This window comes from Salmo trutta, chromosome 34 (genome assembly GCF_901001165.1).
Source record: "Salmo trutta chromosome 34, fSalTru1.1, whole genome shotgun sequence".
Lineage (NCBI taxonomy): Eukaryota > Metazoa > Chordata > Actinopteri > Salmoniformes > Salmonidae > Salmo > Salmo trutta.
Window position 1 is genome coordinate 233,622 of NC_042990.1, and position 16,686 is coordinate 250,307.

The following is a 16,686-nucleotide window of genomic DNA, read 5'->3' on the forward strand; positions in this document are numbered from 1 at the left end:
TAACACTAACACTAAACTAATCAAGTCGTTCCGTTGTAATGTAATAGTTTCTACAGTGCTGCTAGTCGGTAGAAGTTAGCTAGTTGGCTTGCTAGCAGTGTTGACTAGCTAGCTAGCAGTGTTGACTACGTTAGGACGAAAATAGCTAACCTCGATAATACTCTAATTACTCAAAACTACACAATTATCTTAGATACAAAGACAGCAAAGACAACTATGTAGCTAGCTAACTAACACTAAACTAATCAAGTCGTTCCGTTGTAATGTAACAGTTTCTACAGTGCTGCTAGTCATTGGCAGCAGAGAACTGGAAGGAGAGACGGCCAAAGGAGGAATTGGCTTTGGGGGTGACCAGAGAGATATACCTGCTGGAGCGCGTGCTACAGGTGGGTGCTGCTTTGGTGACCAGTGAGCTGAGATAAGGGGGAACTTTACCTAGCAGGGTCTTGTAGATGACCTGGAGCCAGTGGGTTTGGCGACGAGTATGAAGCGAGGTCCAGCCAACGAGAGCGTACTTTGAAGAGGGGGATGACCGCGGCAGCTTTCCAATCTTTAGGGATCTCGGACGATACGAAAGAGGTTGAACAGACTGGTAATAGGGGTTGCTACAATGGCGGTGGATAATTTTAGAAAGAGAGGGTCCAGATTGTCTAGCCCAGCTGATTTGTACAGGTCCAGGTTTTGCAACTCTTTCAGAACATCTGCTATCTGGATTTGGGTGAAAGAGAAGCTGGGGAGGCTTGGGCAAGCAGCTGCGGGGGTTGCAGAGCTGTTGGCCGGAGTTGGGGTAGCCAGGAGGAAAGCGTGGCCAGCCGTAGAGAAATGCTCAATTATCGTGGATTTATCGGTGGTGACAGTATTACCTAGCCTCAGTGCAGTGGGCAACTTGGGAGGAGAATTGTCGCTATTGTCATGAATAGAACAGATTGGCTATCTATCCAATATTACAATTAGAGCTGTCTGCCTATGTATTTTAGAAAACAATAGATGGCTCTGGCTAGCATACAGGTCAGCTCCAACCACTAGCTTTATAGCTATAGTTAGCATTTCCTGAACAAAGCAATCAAACTACCAATTTAAAGAAACGTGTAGCGTTTTACACCCCCATTTTGTGGTTGCACAACACCGGAACTGCTTTGTTAACAAAGATTATGATTTGTTCTATAGAAATCCCCGAACACACTTGTAGGCGATGTCATCGCGTCAAACTGCGCATGTTTAGGCCGTCAAATCAAAGGCACTCCTTCGATATAAATAATTAAAACGTGTCACTTTCATGGGGTTGGAGTAATAACATGCTAAACTAATTAAGACATTGGCTCGAATCTATGTTGTCTCTTCCAGAAAATTAACAACTAAGGAATAATGTTTCACTTCTGTTTGGTCTGTTTCGCAAGCACGGTAGTCTCGCGATATTGCGCATCTGGTGTAAAAAGGCGTTACGATTGTGCGGGCTCTTTATTTTATATCTTTGAAATGTGGTGCTATCAGCCAATCACATTTCATGTTAACCTCTTCTGTCCAATAGCCAAGCAACGTTCTTACACTTTCGTCAGAGACCAGAAAGTTTTCGAAATGGGTCTCGAAAGTACTATGGTCTGGTAAGAACAACACACATCTTGTTTGATTTATATATTTCATAAATGAATACATTATACAAAAGAATGGCTGGAAAAGTCGATGCAGTTGTATACCTTTTGGGATAAAATTGTTGATACTAGTTAATCTGTGAAATAGAGGGATTATGCTGGACTGGCTGTCGGGGCTGAGTCATCACTAGTATCGGTGACCGGCAACATCAAGGGCAAAATTCGTGAACAGTTTTCATTATCGCATAACGTTACTTGTCACTTGACAAATGGATAACAAACCAGTGGTGCCCGTTTGCCTGTTATTTTAACTAGCTTTACCTGCCATTTAGCTAAACGTTAGCTTGGTTTTTATGCTAATCACAACAGAGTTTGCCTAACGTTAGCTGCTGGCTAGACAGATAGACAGACAGACATTAGCTGTAGCTAGCAGTTTCAGTTTTGGATTGCAATGTATTATTGTTCTTCATATTTCCGAGTGTACATTTCTTGGTCCCTGTTACATATTTCTGGGTGCTGTAGCTTGGCTAGAGTCTCCTGGCCCTGTGACTATTTATCACCCCGGTCTCTAAATTTGATTCATTCTCCTAGACCTCCCACTTATAGTTGCCCTACATTCTTGTCTCTAGAGTCCAGATTGGCATAAGAATGGCCATTGTGAAAACAGGTGCTTAGCAATAGAGCTGGGCGACATGGACAAAAATCCATGTCGCGATATTGCCTGAATTGATAAATGGAACGATACATTTACAACATTAATTTGCATCAGTTTTTTAAATGATCCTTTAAACTACTATGGTTAGTTTGATGGTTGTAGTACCATCAATTGTCCCATTTTTAAAGCTGCAATATGTAACTTTTTGGGCGACCTTGACCAAAATTCAAGAAATGTGATTTATAGATCTTTCATTCTCATTGAAAGCAAGTCTAAGAAGTGGTAGATCTGTTGTATGTGCGCAATTTCTATTCTTCCCATTCTCAAATTTTGTTTTGCTTTTTTCGGTTTTGAACACCAGCTTCAAACAGTTGAAAATACAATATTTTTGGTTATTGAAAATATACTCTGCTCAAAAAAATAAAGGGAACACTTAAACAACACAATGTAACTCCAAGTCAATCACACTTCTGTGAAATCAAACTGTCTACTTAGGAAGCAACACTGATTGACAATAAATGTCATATGCTGTTGTGCAAATGGAATAGACAACAGGTGGAAATTATAGGCAATTAGCAAGACACCCCCAATAAAGGAGTGGTTCTGCAGGTGGGGACCACAGACCACTTCTCAGTTCCTATGCTTCCTGGCTGATGTTTTTGTCACTTTTGAATGCTGGCGGTGCTTTCACTCTAGTGGTAGCATGAGACGGAGTCTACAACCCACACAAGTGGCTCAGGTAGTGCAGCTCATCCAGGATGGCACATCAATGCGAGCTGTGGCGAGAAGGTTTGCTGTGTCTGTCAGCGTCCAGAGCATGGAGGCGCTACCAGGAGACAGGCCAGTACATCAGGAGACGTGGAGGAGGCCGTAGGAGGGCAACAACCCAGCAGCAGGACCGCTACCTCCGCCTTTGTGCAAGGAGGAGCAGGAGAAGCACTGCCAGAGCCCTGCAAAATGACCTCCAGCAGGCCACAAATGTGCATGTGTCTGCTCAAACGGTCAGAAACAGACTCCATGAGGGAGGTATGAGGGCCCGACGTCCACAGGTGGGGGTTGTGCTTTCAGCCCAACACCGTGCAGGACGTTTGGCATTTGCCAGAGAACACCAAGATTGGCAAATTCGCCACTGGTGCCCTGTGCTCTTCACAGATGAAAGCAGGTTCACACTGAGCACGTGACAGACGTGACAGAGTCTGGAGACGCTGTGGAGAACGTTCTGCTGCCTGCAACATCCTCCAGCATGACCGGTTTTGGGGTTGGGTCAGTCATGGTGTGGGGTGGCATTTCTTTGGGGGGCCGCACAGCCCTCCATGTGCTCGCCAGAGGTAGCCTGACTGCCATTAGGTACCGAGATGAGATCCTCAGACCCCTTGTGAGACCATATGCTGGTGCGGTTGGCCCTGGGTTCCTCCTAATGCAAGACAATGCTAGACCTCATGTGGCTGGAGTGTGTCAGCAGTTCCTGCAAGAGGAAGGCATTGATGCTATGGACTGGCCCGCCCGTTCCCCAGACCTGAATCCAATTGAGCACATCTGGGACATCATGTCTCGCTCCATCCACCAACGCCACGTTGCACCACAGACTGTCCAGGAGTTGGCGGATGCTTTAGTCCAGGTCTGGGAGGAGATCCCTGCGGAGACCATCCGCCACCTCATCAGGAGCATGCCCAGACATTGTAGGGAGGTCATACAGGCACGTGGAGGCCACACACATTACTGAGCCTCATTTTGACTTGTTTTAAGGACATTACATCAAAGTTGGATCAGCCTGTAGTGTGGTTTTCCACTTTAATTTTGAGTGTGACTCCAAATCCAGACCTCCATTGGTTGATAAATTGGATTTCCATTGATTATTTTTGTGTGATTTTGTTGTCAGCACATTCAACTATGTAAAGAAAAAAGTATTTAATAAGATTATTTCTTTCATTCAGATCTAGGATGTGTTGTTTAAGTGTTCCCTTTATTTTTTTGAGCAGTATATTTCACAGTGGTAGAATTATTCTCTACTCATGTTTTCTCACATAAACTGAAATTAGGCAAATTATTTGAATTTTACCGACCAGGAAATGGCCAAGCGATTTCTGCATATTGCACCTTTAACAAATAACCCATATTAGCACACTTATTTAATTTCAAATTTCTCTAGTATAGACAGGCTGCGTTATCAGAAAAATGCCTGTGTTAAGTGGTCGGTGTTGGTAATTTTCAGTTTATTTTCCCAGCTCTACATAGCAGCATTAACCATTCTGATACTCCTATGTTCTTCAGTCAGACTCATTTATGTCCCTCTCTCATCGCCAGTGTGGACAATAGTGAGTATATGCGCAATGGCGACTTCCTGCCCACTAGACTACAAGCCCAGCAAGATGCTGTCAATATCGTCTGTCACTCCAAAACTCGGGCAAACCCTGAGAACAATGTCGGCCTCATCTCGATGGCTAAGTAAGCTTGTGTTTTTTTGTGTGTTCAAAACATGAGTTGTCTGACAGAACTGGGAGAACAAAATAACAATTCTGGAACTATTCTATTTCATATGAACATTGAGCCTGAGACAAATTGAACTGTGTTGTCTCTAAAATTAATCCTCTATCATCAAATAGTGGTGTTTAGATGGAAAGCTGATGCCTTAACTGACATTCAGACAAAGTCCCTGTTTTTAATGCTTTTTGTTTTGGACTTTTTATGCTTGACTGCAGTAACTGTGAGGTTTTGACCACACTGACCCCGGATGCGGGCCGCATCCTGTCCAAACTGCACGCTATCCAGCCCAAAGGCAAGATCTGCTTCTGCACTGGCATCCGGGTGGCCCATGTGAGTGTCATTGCCCCTGCAGAACATTTCTTCGAAAATGTCATATGCCAAATTATGTTTTTATTTTCAATATTCTGAGTTACACAAAGTGTGCAATTGAGCAGGCTAATGTTTGTGGGTGTGTGTTATGGGTTTCATGCATAATGGGTTTCCATCCATGTCTCTATGTAGCTGGCCCTAAAGCACAGACAAGGGAAGAACCACAAGATGAGGATCATTGCCTTTATAGGAAGCCCTGTGGAGGACAATGACAAGGATGTGAGTTTGCCACTTACCAGTATCTTCTCTAAAAATATATTTCTCTCACTTTGATCATTTTTCTTGCAATGGTACCATTTTCTGTCACATGATATTTGTATAAACTACTTGTGAAATTCATGTACAGTATGGCTGGGCCCACACAAGGTAGTGTATTGAGTGTTTTCAACAATAGACATGGAGCTTGTCACCATGGTTACTTGTCTCTCTCTTTTTCTCACCCTCTCACCCCCTGTCAATCTATCTCCCCCACAGCTTGTAAAAATGGCCAAGCGCTTGAAGAAAGAGAAGGTCAATGTGGATATTATAAATTTTGGGGAAGCGGTAAGAATGGTTTCCTTATGCCAATATTTTTAATGAGCCCTGTGTGTGTGTGTGTGTGTGTGTACGTACATACATACAGTGTATTCAGACCCCTTTACTTTTTCCACATTTTGTTACTTTACGGCCTTATTCTAAAATTGATTAAATAAACTTTTTTTTCTCATCAATCTACACACAATACTCCATAATGACAAGGCAAAAACATGCTTTTGACATTTTTGCAAATGTATTAAAAATAAGTATTTGGACCCTTTGCTATGAGACTTGAAAATGAGGTCTGGTGCATCCTGTTTTCTTTGATCATCCTTGAGATGTTTCTACAACTTGATTGGACATGATTTGGAAAAGCAAAGGTCCCACAGTTAACAGTGCATGTGAGAGCGAAGGAATTGTCTGTAGAGCTCCGAGACAGGATTATGTCGAGGCACAGATCTGGGGAAGGGTACCAGAAAATGTCTGCAGCATTGAAGATCCCCAAGAACACAGTGGCCTCCATCATTCTTAAATGGAAGAAGTTTGGAACCACCAAGACTCTTCCTAGAGCTGGCCGCCGTGCCAAACTGAGCAATTGGGGGGAGAAGGGTCTTAGTAAGGGTAGGGTGGCCAGACGGAAGCCACTCCTCAGTAAATGGCACATGACAGCCGTCTTTATTGCCAAGACTATGAGAAACAAAATGATCTGGTCTGATGAAACCACGATTTAACTCTTTGGCCTGAATGCCAAGCATCATGTCTGGATGAAACCAGGCAAACCTGTCACCATCCCTACGGTGAAGCATGGTGGCAGCATAATGCAGCGGGGATGTTTTTCAGCAGCAGGGACTGGGAGACTAGTCAGAATCGAGGCAAGTACAGAGAGATCCTTGATGAAAATCTGCTCCATAGCGCTCAGGACCTCAGACTGGGGTGAAGGTTCACCTTCCAACAGGACAACGACCCTAAGCACACAGCCAAAACAATGCAGGAGTGACTTCAGGACAAGTCTATTTGAATGTCCTTGAGTGGCCCAGCCAGAGCCCGGACTTCAACCCTGTCGAAACATCTATGGAGAGACCTCTGCAGCGACGCTCCCCATTCAACCTGGCAGAGCTTGAGAGGATCTGCAGAGAAGAATGGGAGAAACTCCCCAAATACAGGGGTGCCAAGCTTGTAGCGTCATACCCAAGACGACGCGAGGCTGTAATCGCTGCCAAAGGTGCTTCAACAAAGTACTGAGTAAAGGGTCTGAATACTTACGTAAATGTGATATTACATTAAAAACATTTTTTTAATAAAAGTGCAAATAAATTCTACAAATCTATTTTTGCTTTGTCGCTATGGGGTATTGTGTTTAGATTGAGTTGGGGAAATAACTATTTAATACACTTTAGAATAAGACTAACGTAACAAAATGTGGAAAAAGTCAAAGGGTTTGAATATTTCTGAATGCACTGCATATATACAGTACCAGTCAAAAGTTTGGACACTTACTCATTCAAGGTTTTTGATTTAATTTTTACTATTTTCTACATTGTAGAATAATAGTGAAGACAAACAATGAAATAACACATATGGAATCATGTCGTAACCAAAAAAGTGTTAAACAAATATTTTAGATTCTTCAAAGTAGCCACCCTTTGCCTTGATGACAGCTTTGCACATTCCTGACATTCTCTCAACCAGCTTCATGAGGAATGCTTTGCCAACAGTCTTGAAGGAGTTCCCACATATGCTGAGCACTTGTTTGCTGCTTTTCCTTCACTCTGCGGTCCAACTCATCCCAAACCATCTCAATTGGATTGAAGTCAGGTGATTGTGGAGGCCAGATCATCTGATGCAGCACTCCATCACTCTCTTTCTTGGTCAAATAGCCCTTACACAGCCTGGAGGTGTGTTTTGGGTCATTATCCTGTTGAAAAACAAATGATAGTCCCACTAAGCGCAAACTAGATGGGATGGCGTATCACTGCAGAATGCTGTGTGCCTTGAATTCTAAATAAATCACTGACAGTGTCACCAACATAGCACCATCACACCTCCGGTGGGAACCATTCACGGTGGGAACCATTTACATTTACATTTAAGTCATTTAGCAGACGCTCTTATCCAGAGCGACTTACAAATTGGTGCATTCACCTTATGATATCCAGTGGAACAACCACTTTACAATAGTGTATCTAAATCTTTTAAGGGGGGGGGTTAGAAGGATTACTTTATCCTATCCCAGGTATTCCTTAAAGAGGTGGGGTTTCAGGTGTCTCCGGAAGGTGGTGATTGACTCCGCTGTCCTGGCGTCGTGAGGGAGCTTGTTCCACCATTGGGGTGCCAGAGCAGCGAACAGTTTTGACTGGGCTGAGCGGGAACTGTGCTTCCTCAGAGGTAGGGAGGCGAGCAGGCCAGAGGTGGATGAACGCAGTGCCCTTGTTTGGGTGTAGGGCCTGATCAGAGCCTGAAGGTACGGAGGTGCCGTTCCCCTCACAGCTCCGTATTCAAGCACCATGGTCTTGTAGCGGATGCGAGCTTCAACTGGAAGCCAGTGGAGAGAGCGGAGGAGCGGGGTGACGTGAGAGAACTTGGGAAGGTTGAACACCAGACGGGCTGCGGCGTTCTGGATGAGTTGTAGGGGTTTAATGGCACAGGCAGTGAGCCCAGCCAACAGCGAGTTGCAGTAATCCAGACGGGAGATGACAAGTGCCTGGATTAGGACCTGCGCCGCTTCCTGTGTGAGGCAGGGTCGTACTCTGCGAATGTTGTAGAGCATGAACCTACAGAATCGGGTCACCGCCTTGATGTTAGTGGAGAACGACAGGGTGTTGTCCAGGATCACGCCGAGGTTCTTAGCACTCTGGGAGGAGGACACAAGGGAGTTGTCAACCGTGATGGCGAGATCATGGAACGAGCAGCTCCGTCTTGCCGAGGTTCAGGTGGTGATCCGTCATCCACACTGATATGTCTGCCAGACATGCAGAGATGCGATTCGCCGCCTGGTTATCAGAAGGGGGAAAGGAGAAGATTAATTGTGTGTCGTCTGCATAGCAATGATAGGAGAGACCATGTGAGGATATGGCAGAGCCAAGTGATTTGGTGTATAGCGAGAATAGGAGAGGGCCTAGAACAGAGCCCTGGGGGACACCAGTGGTGAGAGCGCGTGGTGCGGAGACAGATTCTCGCCACGCCACCTGGTAGGAGCGACCTGTCAGGTAGGACGCAATCCAAGCGTGGGCCGCGCCGGAGATGCCCAACTCGGAGAGGGTGGAGAGGAGGATCTGATGGTTCACAGTATCAAAGGCAGCAGATAGGTCTAGAAGGATGAGAGCAGAGGAGAGAGAGTTAGCTTTAGCAGTGCGGAGAGCCTCCGTGACACAGAGAAGAGCAGTCTCAGTTGAATGCCCAGTCTTGAAACCTGACATTCTGAGAGAGATAGCAGGAGAGCTGGCCAAGGACGGCACGTTCAAGAGTTTTGGAGAGAAAAGAAAGAAGGGATACTGGTCTGTAGTTGTTGACATGGGAGGGATCGAGTGTATGTTTTTTAGAAGGGGTGCAACTCTCGCTCTCTTGAAGACGGAAGGGACGTAGCCAGCGGTCAAGGATGAGTTGATGAGCGAGGTGAGGTAGGGGAGAAGGTCTCCGGAAATGGTCTGGAGAAGAGAGGAGGGGATAGGGTCAAGTGGGCAGGTTGTTGGGCGGCCGGCCGTCACAAGACGCGAGATTTCATCTGGAGAGAGAGGGGAGAAAGAGGTCAAAGCACAGGGTAGGGCAGTGTGAGCAGGACCAGCGGTGTTGTTTGACTTAGCAAATGAGGATCGGATATCGTCAACCTTCTTTTCAAAATGGTTGACGAAGTCATCCGCAGAGAGGGAGGAGGGGGGGGGGGGGGAGATTCAGGAGGGAGGAGAAGGTAGCAAAGAGCTTCCTAGGGTTAGAGGCAGATGCTTGGAATTTAGAGTGGTAGAAAGTGGCTTTAGCAGCAGAGACAGAAGAGGAGAATGTAGAGAGGAGGGAGTGAAAGGATGCCAGGTCCGCAGGGAGGCGAGTTTTCCTCCATTTCCGCTCGGCTGCCCGGAGCCCTGTTCTGTGAGCTCGCAGTGAGTCGTCGAGCCACAGAGCAGGAGGGGAAGACCGAGCCGGCCTGGAGGATAGGGGACAGAGAAAATCAAAGGATGCAGAAAGGGAGGAGAGGAGGATTGAGGAGGCAGAATCAGGAGATAGGTTGGAGAAGGTTTGAGCAGAGGGAAGAGATGATAGGATGGAAGAGGAGAGTAGCGGGAGAGAGAGAGCGAAGGTTGGGACGGCGCAATACCATCCGAGTAGGGGCAGAGTGAGAAGTGTTGGATGAGAGCGAGAGGGAAAAGGATACAAGGTAGTGGTCGGAGATTTGGAGGGGAGTTGCAATGAGATTAGTGGAAGAACAGCATCTAGTAAAGATGAGGTCAAGCGTATTGCCTGCCTTGTGAGTAGGGGGGGAAGGTGAGAGGGTGAGGTCAAAAGAGGAGAGGAGTGGAAAGAAGGAGGCAGAGAGGAATGAGTCAAAAGTAGACGTGGGGAGGTTAAAGTCACCCAGAACTGTGAGAGGTGAGCCATCCTCAGGAAAGGAACTTATCAAGGTGTCAAGCTCATTGATGAACTCTCCAAGGGAACCTGGAGGGCGATAAATGATAAGGATGTTAAGCTTGAAAGGGCTGGTAACTGTGACAGCATGGAATTCAAATGAGGAGATAGACAGATGGGTCAGGGGAGAAAGAGAGAATGTCCACTTGGGAGAGATGAGGATTCCAGTGCCACCACCCTGCTGGCTCGATGCTCTAGGGGTATGCGAGAATACGTGGGCAGACGGAACCACACATGCAGCGATCATCTGTTCACCTACTCTGCCTCTCACAAAGGCGGTTGGAACCAAAAATTGAAAATTTGGACTCCTCAGACAAAAGGACAGATTTCCACCGGTTTAATGTCCATTGCTTGTGTTTCTTGGCCCAAGCAAGTATCTTCTTATTGGTGTCCTCTAGTAGTGGTTTCTTTGCAGCAATTCGACCATGAATACCTAATTTCACGCAGTCTCCTCTGAACAGTTGATGTTGAGATGTCTGTTACCTTGAACTCTGTGAAGCATTTATTTGTGCTGCAATACTTTTGTATCTATGTGGACACCTCTTCAAATTAGTGGATTCAGCTATTTCAGCCACACCTATTGCTGACAGGTGTATAAAATCGAGCACACAGCCATAGACAAACATTGGTTCTAGAATGGCCTTACTGATGAGCTCATTGAGTTTCCACGTGGCACCGTCATATGATGCCACCTTTCCAACAAGTCACATTTCTGCCCTGCTAGAGCTGCCCCAGTCAACTGGAAGTCCTTTTTATTGTAAAATGGAAACGTCTAGGAGTAACAACTGCACAGACGTGAAGTGCTAGGCCAAAAAATAATATGTCCTCGGTTGCAACTACAGAGTTCCAAACTGCCTCTGGAAGCAACGTCAGCACAAGTACTGTTTGCCGGGAGCCGGGGTTTCTATGGCCGAGCAGACGCACACAAGCCTAAGATCGCCATACGCAATGCCAAGCGTTGGCTGGAGTGATGTAAAGCTCACTGCCATTGGACTTCGGAGCAGTGGAAACGCAATCTCTGGAGTGATGAATCACACTTCACCGTCTGGCAGTCCGACAGATGAGTCTGGGTTTGACGGATGCCAGGAGAACGCTACCTTCCCCAAATGCATAGTGTCAACTGTAAAGTTTGGAGGACGAATAATGGTCGGGGTTGTTATTCATGGTTCGGGCTAGTCCCCATAGTTCTAGTGAAGGGAAATCTTAACGCTACAGCCTACAATGATATTCTAGACCAGTGGTTTCCAAACTTTTTATAATCCTGTACCCCTTCAAACATTCAACCACCAGCTGCGTACCCCCTCTAGTACCATGGTCAGCTTACTCTCAAATGTTGTTTTTTGCCATCATTGTAAGCCTGCACCACACACTATACGATACATTTATTAAACATAAGAATGAGTTTGAGTTTTTGTCACAACCCGGCGCGTGGGAAGTGACAAAGAGCCAGGGCACAAATAATAATAATCAATAATTTTGCTCTTTATTTAGCCATCTTACATATAAAACCTTATTTGTTCATCAAAAATTGTGCTTAACTCACCACAGGTTAATGAGAAGGGTGTACTTGAAAGGATGCACATACCTTTGCAATGTTGGGTTGTATTGAAGAGAGTCTCAGTCTTAAATCATTTTCCATTCACAGTCTGTGCCTATATTTCGTTTTCATGCTAGTAAGGGCCCGGTATCCACTCTCACATAGGTACGTGGTTGCAAAGGGCATCAGTGTCTTAACAGCGCGATTTGCCAATGCAGGATACTCTGAGTGCAGCCCAATCCAGAAATCTGGCAGTGGCTTCTGATTTAAATTCAATTTTCACAGAATCGCTTATTGCAATTTCGATGAGGCTGTCTTGCCCTGGAGGCAGGGCATGAAAGGGATAACAAATCCAGTTGTTTGTCGTCCGTTTCGGGAAAGTACCTGCGTAATTGTGCTTCCAGCTCACTCAGGTGTTTCGCTATAGCACATTTGACATTGTCCGTAAGCTTGAGTTCATTTGCACACAAATAATACGATGGAAAGACCTATGTCTTGTCCTTGTTAATGCAGACAGAAAAGAGCTCCAACTTCTTAATCATAGCCTCAATTTTGTCATCTCTCAATTTAAAAGAAACGTGTCAATACTTTGCCCATTGATAACCAACGCACTTCTGTATATTGTAAAAGCATTACATGGTCGCTGCCCATATCATTGCATAATGTAAAAAATACATGAGTGTTCAGGGGCCTTGCTTTAACAAAGTTAACCATTTTCACTATAGTGTCCAAAACGTCTTTCAAGCTGTCAGGAATTCGCTTGGCAGCAAGAGCCTCTCGGTGGATACTGCAGTGTACCCAAGTGGCGTCGGGAGCAACTGCTTGCACGCGTATTACCACTCCAGTGTGTCTCCCTGTCATGGTTTTTGCGCCATCAGTACAGATACCAACACATCTTGACCACCAAAGTCCATTTGATGTCACAAAGGTATCCAGTATTTAAAAATATCCTCTCATGTCCTGCTTTCCAGTGGTTTGCAGAAGAGGATGTCTTCCTTAATTGACCCCCATAAACGTAAAGGACATATACCAGGAGCTGTGCCAGGCCCGCCACGTCTGTTGACTCATCCAGCTGTAACGCATATAATTCACTGGCTTGTATGTGAAGCAGTAATTGTTTCAAAACATCTCCATACATGTCACTGATGTCGTGAAACAGTGTTGTTTGATGAAGGCATTGTCTGTATAGTTTTCCCAGCCATATCTGCGGCAGCAGGAAGAATAAAGTCCTCCACAATAGTATGGGGCTTGCCTGTCCTAGCCACTCTGTAGCTCACTGTATAAGACACTTCTAGCCCCTTCTTATTAATTGTATATGTTGCTTTTATACATGTCTTACTACTTGAAAGACGTCTTTATTCTTGCTCAAACTCCCGTGGCTTATTTTTCAAATTGTCATGTTTCTAAATGTCTGCACAAGAGTAAAGGTTTCCCACGAGAGAGTAACGGTTAATGTGATTGAATGTTAATTATGTGACTAGGCTACCTGTATTTGACATCGTGTTGTTATTTCGCTGAACACTGGATGGTTAATTTATTTGGGCGACAGTGAAACGAGGCTGCTCAGGCGAGAGAGAAACCTCACCCAAATGTGTATAGCCCCGTTGGAAAATATAAATGTACTGTTTGAAAATGTGAGGAGAAAAAAAATCACCTTTTTATTTGGCGTGCCCCCGATGGCATTGCGGGAATACCTGTTCTGGACTATTCTGTGCTTCCAACTTCGTGGGAACAGTTTGGGGTAGGCCCTTTCCTGTTTCAGCATGACAATTCCAAAGTGAGGACCATACAGAAATGGGTTGTCGATCTGTGTGGAACAACTTGACTGGCCAGCACAGAGCCCTGACCTCAACCTCATCAAACACCTTTGGGGTGAATTGGAACGCCGACTGTGAGCCAGGCCTAATCGCCCAACATCAGTGCCCGACCTCACTTCTATAGTGTTGTTGCTGAATGTAGTCACTGCAGCATGTTCCAACATCTAGTGGAAAGCCTTCCAGAAGAGTGGAGGATGTTATAGCAGCAAATGGGGAACCAATTCCATATTAATGTCCATGATTTTGGAATGAGATGTTAGACGAGCAGGGTTCCATATACTTTGGGTTGTGTGTGTATTTATTACAAGAGTATACAAAACATTAAGAACATGCTCTTTCCATGACAGACTGACTTGGAAAGAGCATGTTCTTTCCAAGTGATCTATGATCTCTTATTGATGTCACTTGTTAAATCCACTTCAATCAGTGTAGATGAAGGGCAAGACAAAATATTTATGTTCCTTTTGAACAGGGTATGGTAGTAGGTGCCAGGTGCACCGGTTTGTGCCAAGAACTGCAACGCTGCTGGGTTTTTCACGCTCAACAGTTTCCTGTGTGTTTCAAGAATGGTCCACCACTCAGAGGACATCCAGCCAACTTGACACAACTGTGGGATGCATTGGCGTCAACGTGGGTCAGCATCCCTGAGGAACGCTTTCGACATCTTGTATTGTCCATGCCCCAACGAACTGAGGCTGATCTGAGGGCAAGTATTAACTCCTGAATGGCTCATTCTCTCCCTCCCCTTCTCCCATATTCTCTGTTGTCTCTCTCTTCCTCCAGGAGTTCAACACAGAGAAGCTGACCGCCTTCATCAACACTCTGAACGGGAAGGAGGGGATGGGCTCCCGCCTGGTGACTGTACCCCCAGGGCCCAGCCTGGCTGACGCCCTGCTCTCTTCCCCTATCCTGGCTGGAGAGGGAGGCTCCATGATGGGCCTAGGCGCCAGCCACTTTGACTTTGGCGTGGACCCCAGCGCTGACCCCGAGCTTGCTCTGGTAAGAAGGCAATAGTTATTTTTTTTTAAACGTTTTGGTCATTTAGCAGATGTTCATATCCAGAGTGACTTAGTCAAGTGAACCAGAGTTACCAGCTGTATTATTGTTTCCCTGGCCTCTAACTGTGTGCCCATCTACTCAGGCTCTGCGTGTGTCCATGGAGGAGCAGAGACAGAGGCAGGAGGAGGAGGCTCGCCGGGTGGCTGTTGCTTCTGCAGCCGATGTCACCACAGTGTACGGTAAGGAGAGGGAGGGTAGGGATAGATGTCTCTCTAGTGAGTAGGTTTTGTATCTCTTGTCTGATTTTTTTTATGCCTAACCATTCTCATTTCTAAAGTATGTAGGGTATAAAAGAAGAGAATACTGGCGTTTGTACTGTATGATGGTTTAATTGACCAATTCGCTCGCTCTCAGAATCTGAGGAGGCCCTGCTGAAGATGTCGGTGACTCAGCCTGAGACTGGTGGAGCTGCAGTGCTGCCTGACTGCAGCAATATGACCGAGGAGGAGCAGATTGCATACGCCATGCAGATTTCCCTGGCTGGAGAAGGTGGGTTATAATCACCATCCACACTCATGCTTTCTGAATAGCACCCACTGACACACACACACATGTTAGCTGTGTGGGTGATTTTAAAAAGTGATTGTAGGACTTTTTAAATTAAAAAAATAAAAAATAAAGTTTTTGATTCAAAGCTTGGGACCTACCAATGACCCAGACTGTCGTAGTTATACTGACGCACTGCAAACCAAAACAAAAGGGACAGATACGGCCACTTACCATTGCCAGATACATATCGATTTAACATATATACATTCTATTTGATTTTGACTCTCCCTCCATTCCCTACCAACCCGTCCCTGTGATCAGAGTATGGAGATGTGATGGCTATGGACACAGGTGCCCCCATGGACACTGAGAATGCCAAGGTAGGTAACTCACATGATCAATGAAATCAGGAACCTTACAATTTGTTGTTCAATACATTCATGTGTGGTATCGGTCTGCAAAAAATTCCCAGCTGCATTTTATGAAACGTGCTCTCTCTCTTGATTGTGTATGTTCTCTATCTCCCTTCCAATCAGAATCACCTTTATTTGCCAAGTACATTTACAGGTACCAGGAATTTGACCTGATGAAATGATTCTGACAACAATAAGCAGAACATACAATCAGTGCCCTTCATTAATAATGTGCCTTGTGGCTCTTCCTCAGGAGGACGATGACTATGATGTAATGCAGGACCCAGAGTACCTCCAGAGCGTTCTGGAGAACTTGCCAGGCGTCGACCCTAACAATGAGGCCATCCGAAACGCCATGGGCTCCCTGGCCTCTCAGACAGGCCCACCCAGGCCTGACAGCAAAAAGGACGAGGAGAAGAAGAAATGAGGAATGGGGACAGACAGATTGACGACACCCATGTGGTTGCGTACGAAATGGCACCCTTTTCCCTAAATAGTGCACTACTTTTGACAGCGCACTGGTCTAAAGTAGTGCACTATAAGGAATAGGGTGCCATTTCAGATGAAACCATGGACAACCAGACAAAGACAGGGTAGTTGACACTGACAGACTAATGCAAGGTTACATACAGGAACACAGTTGGATGGACACTAATGCATGATATGACTTACTGATGAGGGACTGTCGACAATATCCACAAGAAACCCAGAAGCACACACAAATAGACCAGACAACAGTAAAACCAAACTGGGATGCCACCAGTCTTTACTGCCATTCAATTGGATATGATCTTCTTATCTGCATATAATCTCAGTGTAATAGACATAATTTCTGGTTTCTCACTGATTTACCCTGTCTTAACTGACTTACTCGCTAACTGGTATTATAAGTGGCATTTAATGACAGGTCCCCAAGCTTGTAAACTAAACAGTATCCTTTTTTAATTTCTTTTTTTTCTTTCTGTTGCAATAAAAAAAATGGATGAAGGTTGTTGGTATGAATGTTTTCTTTTATGACCCGCTCATTTACATTTACATTTAAGTCATATAGCTAGAACAGGAACGTTTTAATAAGAGAACATGTTTCCCATGCCAATAAAGCCCTTACATTGAAATTGAATTGAGAGATGTGTGATCTTTGGCA

General features: G+C 45.3%; 1 protein-coding gene across 1 annotated transcript in view; it reads left to right on the forward strand.

Annotated features, from left to right (window-relative positions):
• Positions 1-16,652, forward strand: part of LOC115173112 (putative PIP5K1A and PSMD4-like protein) — a 49,403-nt gene extending 32,751 nt beyond the window's left edge. Inside the window, exons 16-25 of the mRNA XM_029731051.1 lie at positions 1,360-1,601; positions 4,549-4,689; positions 4,944-5,058; positions 5,230-5,316; positions 5,572-5,640; positions 14,365-14,580; positions 14,723-14,819; positions 14,995-15,129; positions 15,451-15,509; positions 15,796-16,652. Of these exons, the coding sequence (XP_029586911.1) occupies positions 1,360-1,601; positions 4,549-4,689; positions 4,944-5,058; positions 5,230-5,316; positions 5,572-5,640; positions 14,365-14,580; positions 14,723-14,819; positions 14,995-15,129; positions 15,451-15,509; positions 15,796-15,969 (1,335 nt within the window). The 3' untranslated portion in view covers positions 15,970-16,652. The remainder of the gene's footprint in view (positions 1-1,359; positions 1,602-4,548; positions 4,690-4,943; positions 5,059-5,229; positions 5,317-5,571; positions 5,641-14,364; positions 14,581-14,722; positions 14,820-14,994; positions 15,130-15,450; positions 15,510-15,795) is intronic.
• Positions 16,653-16,686: the final 34 nt, after the last annotated feature.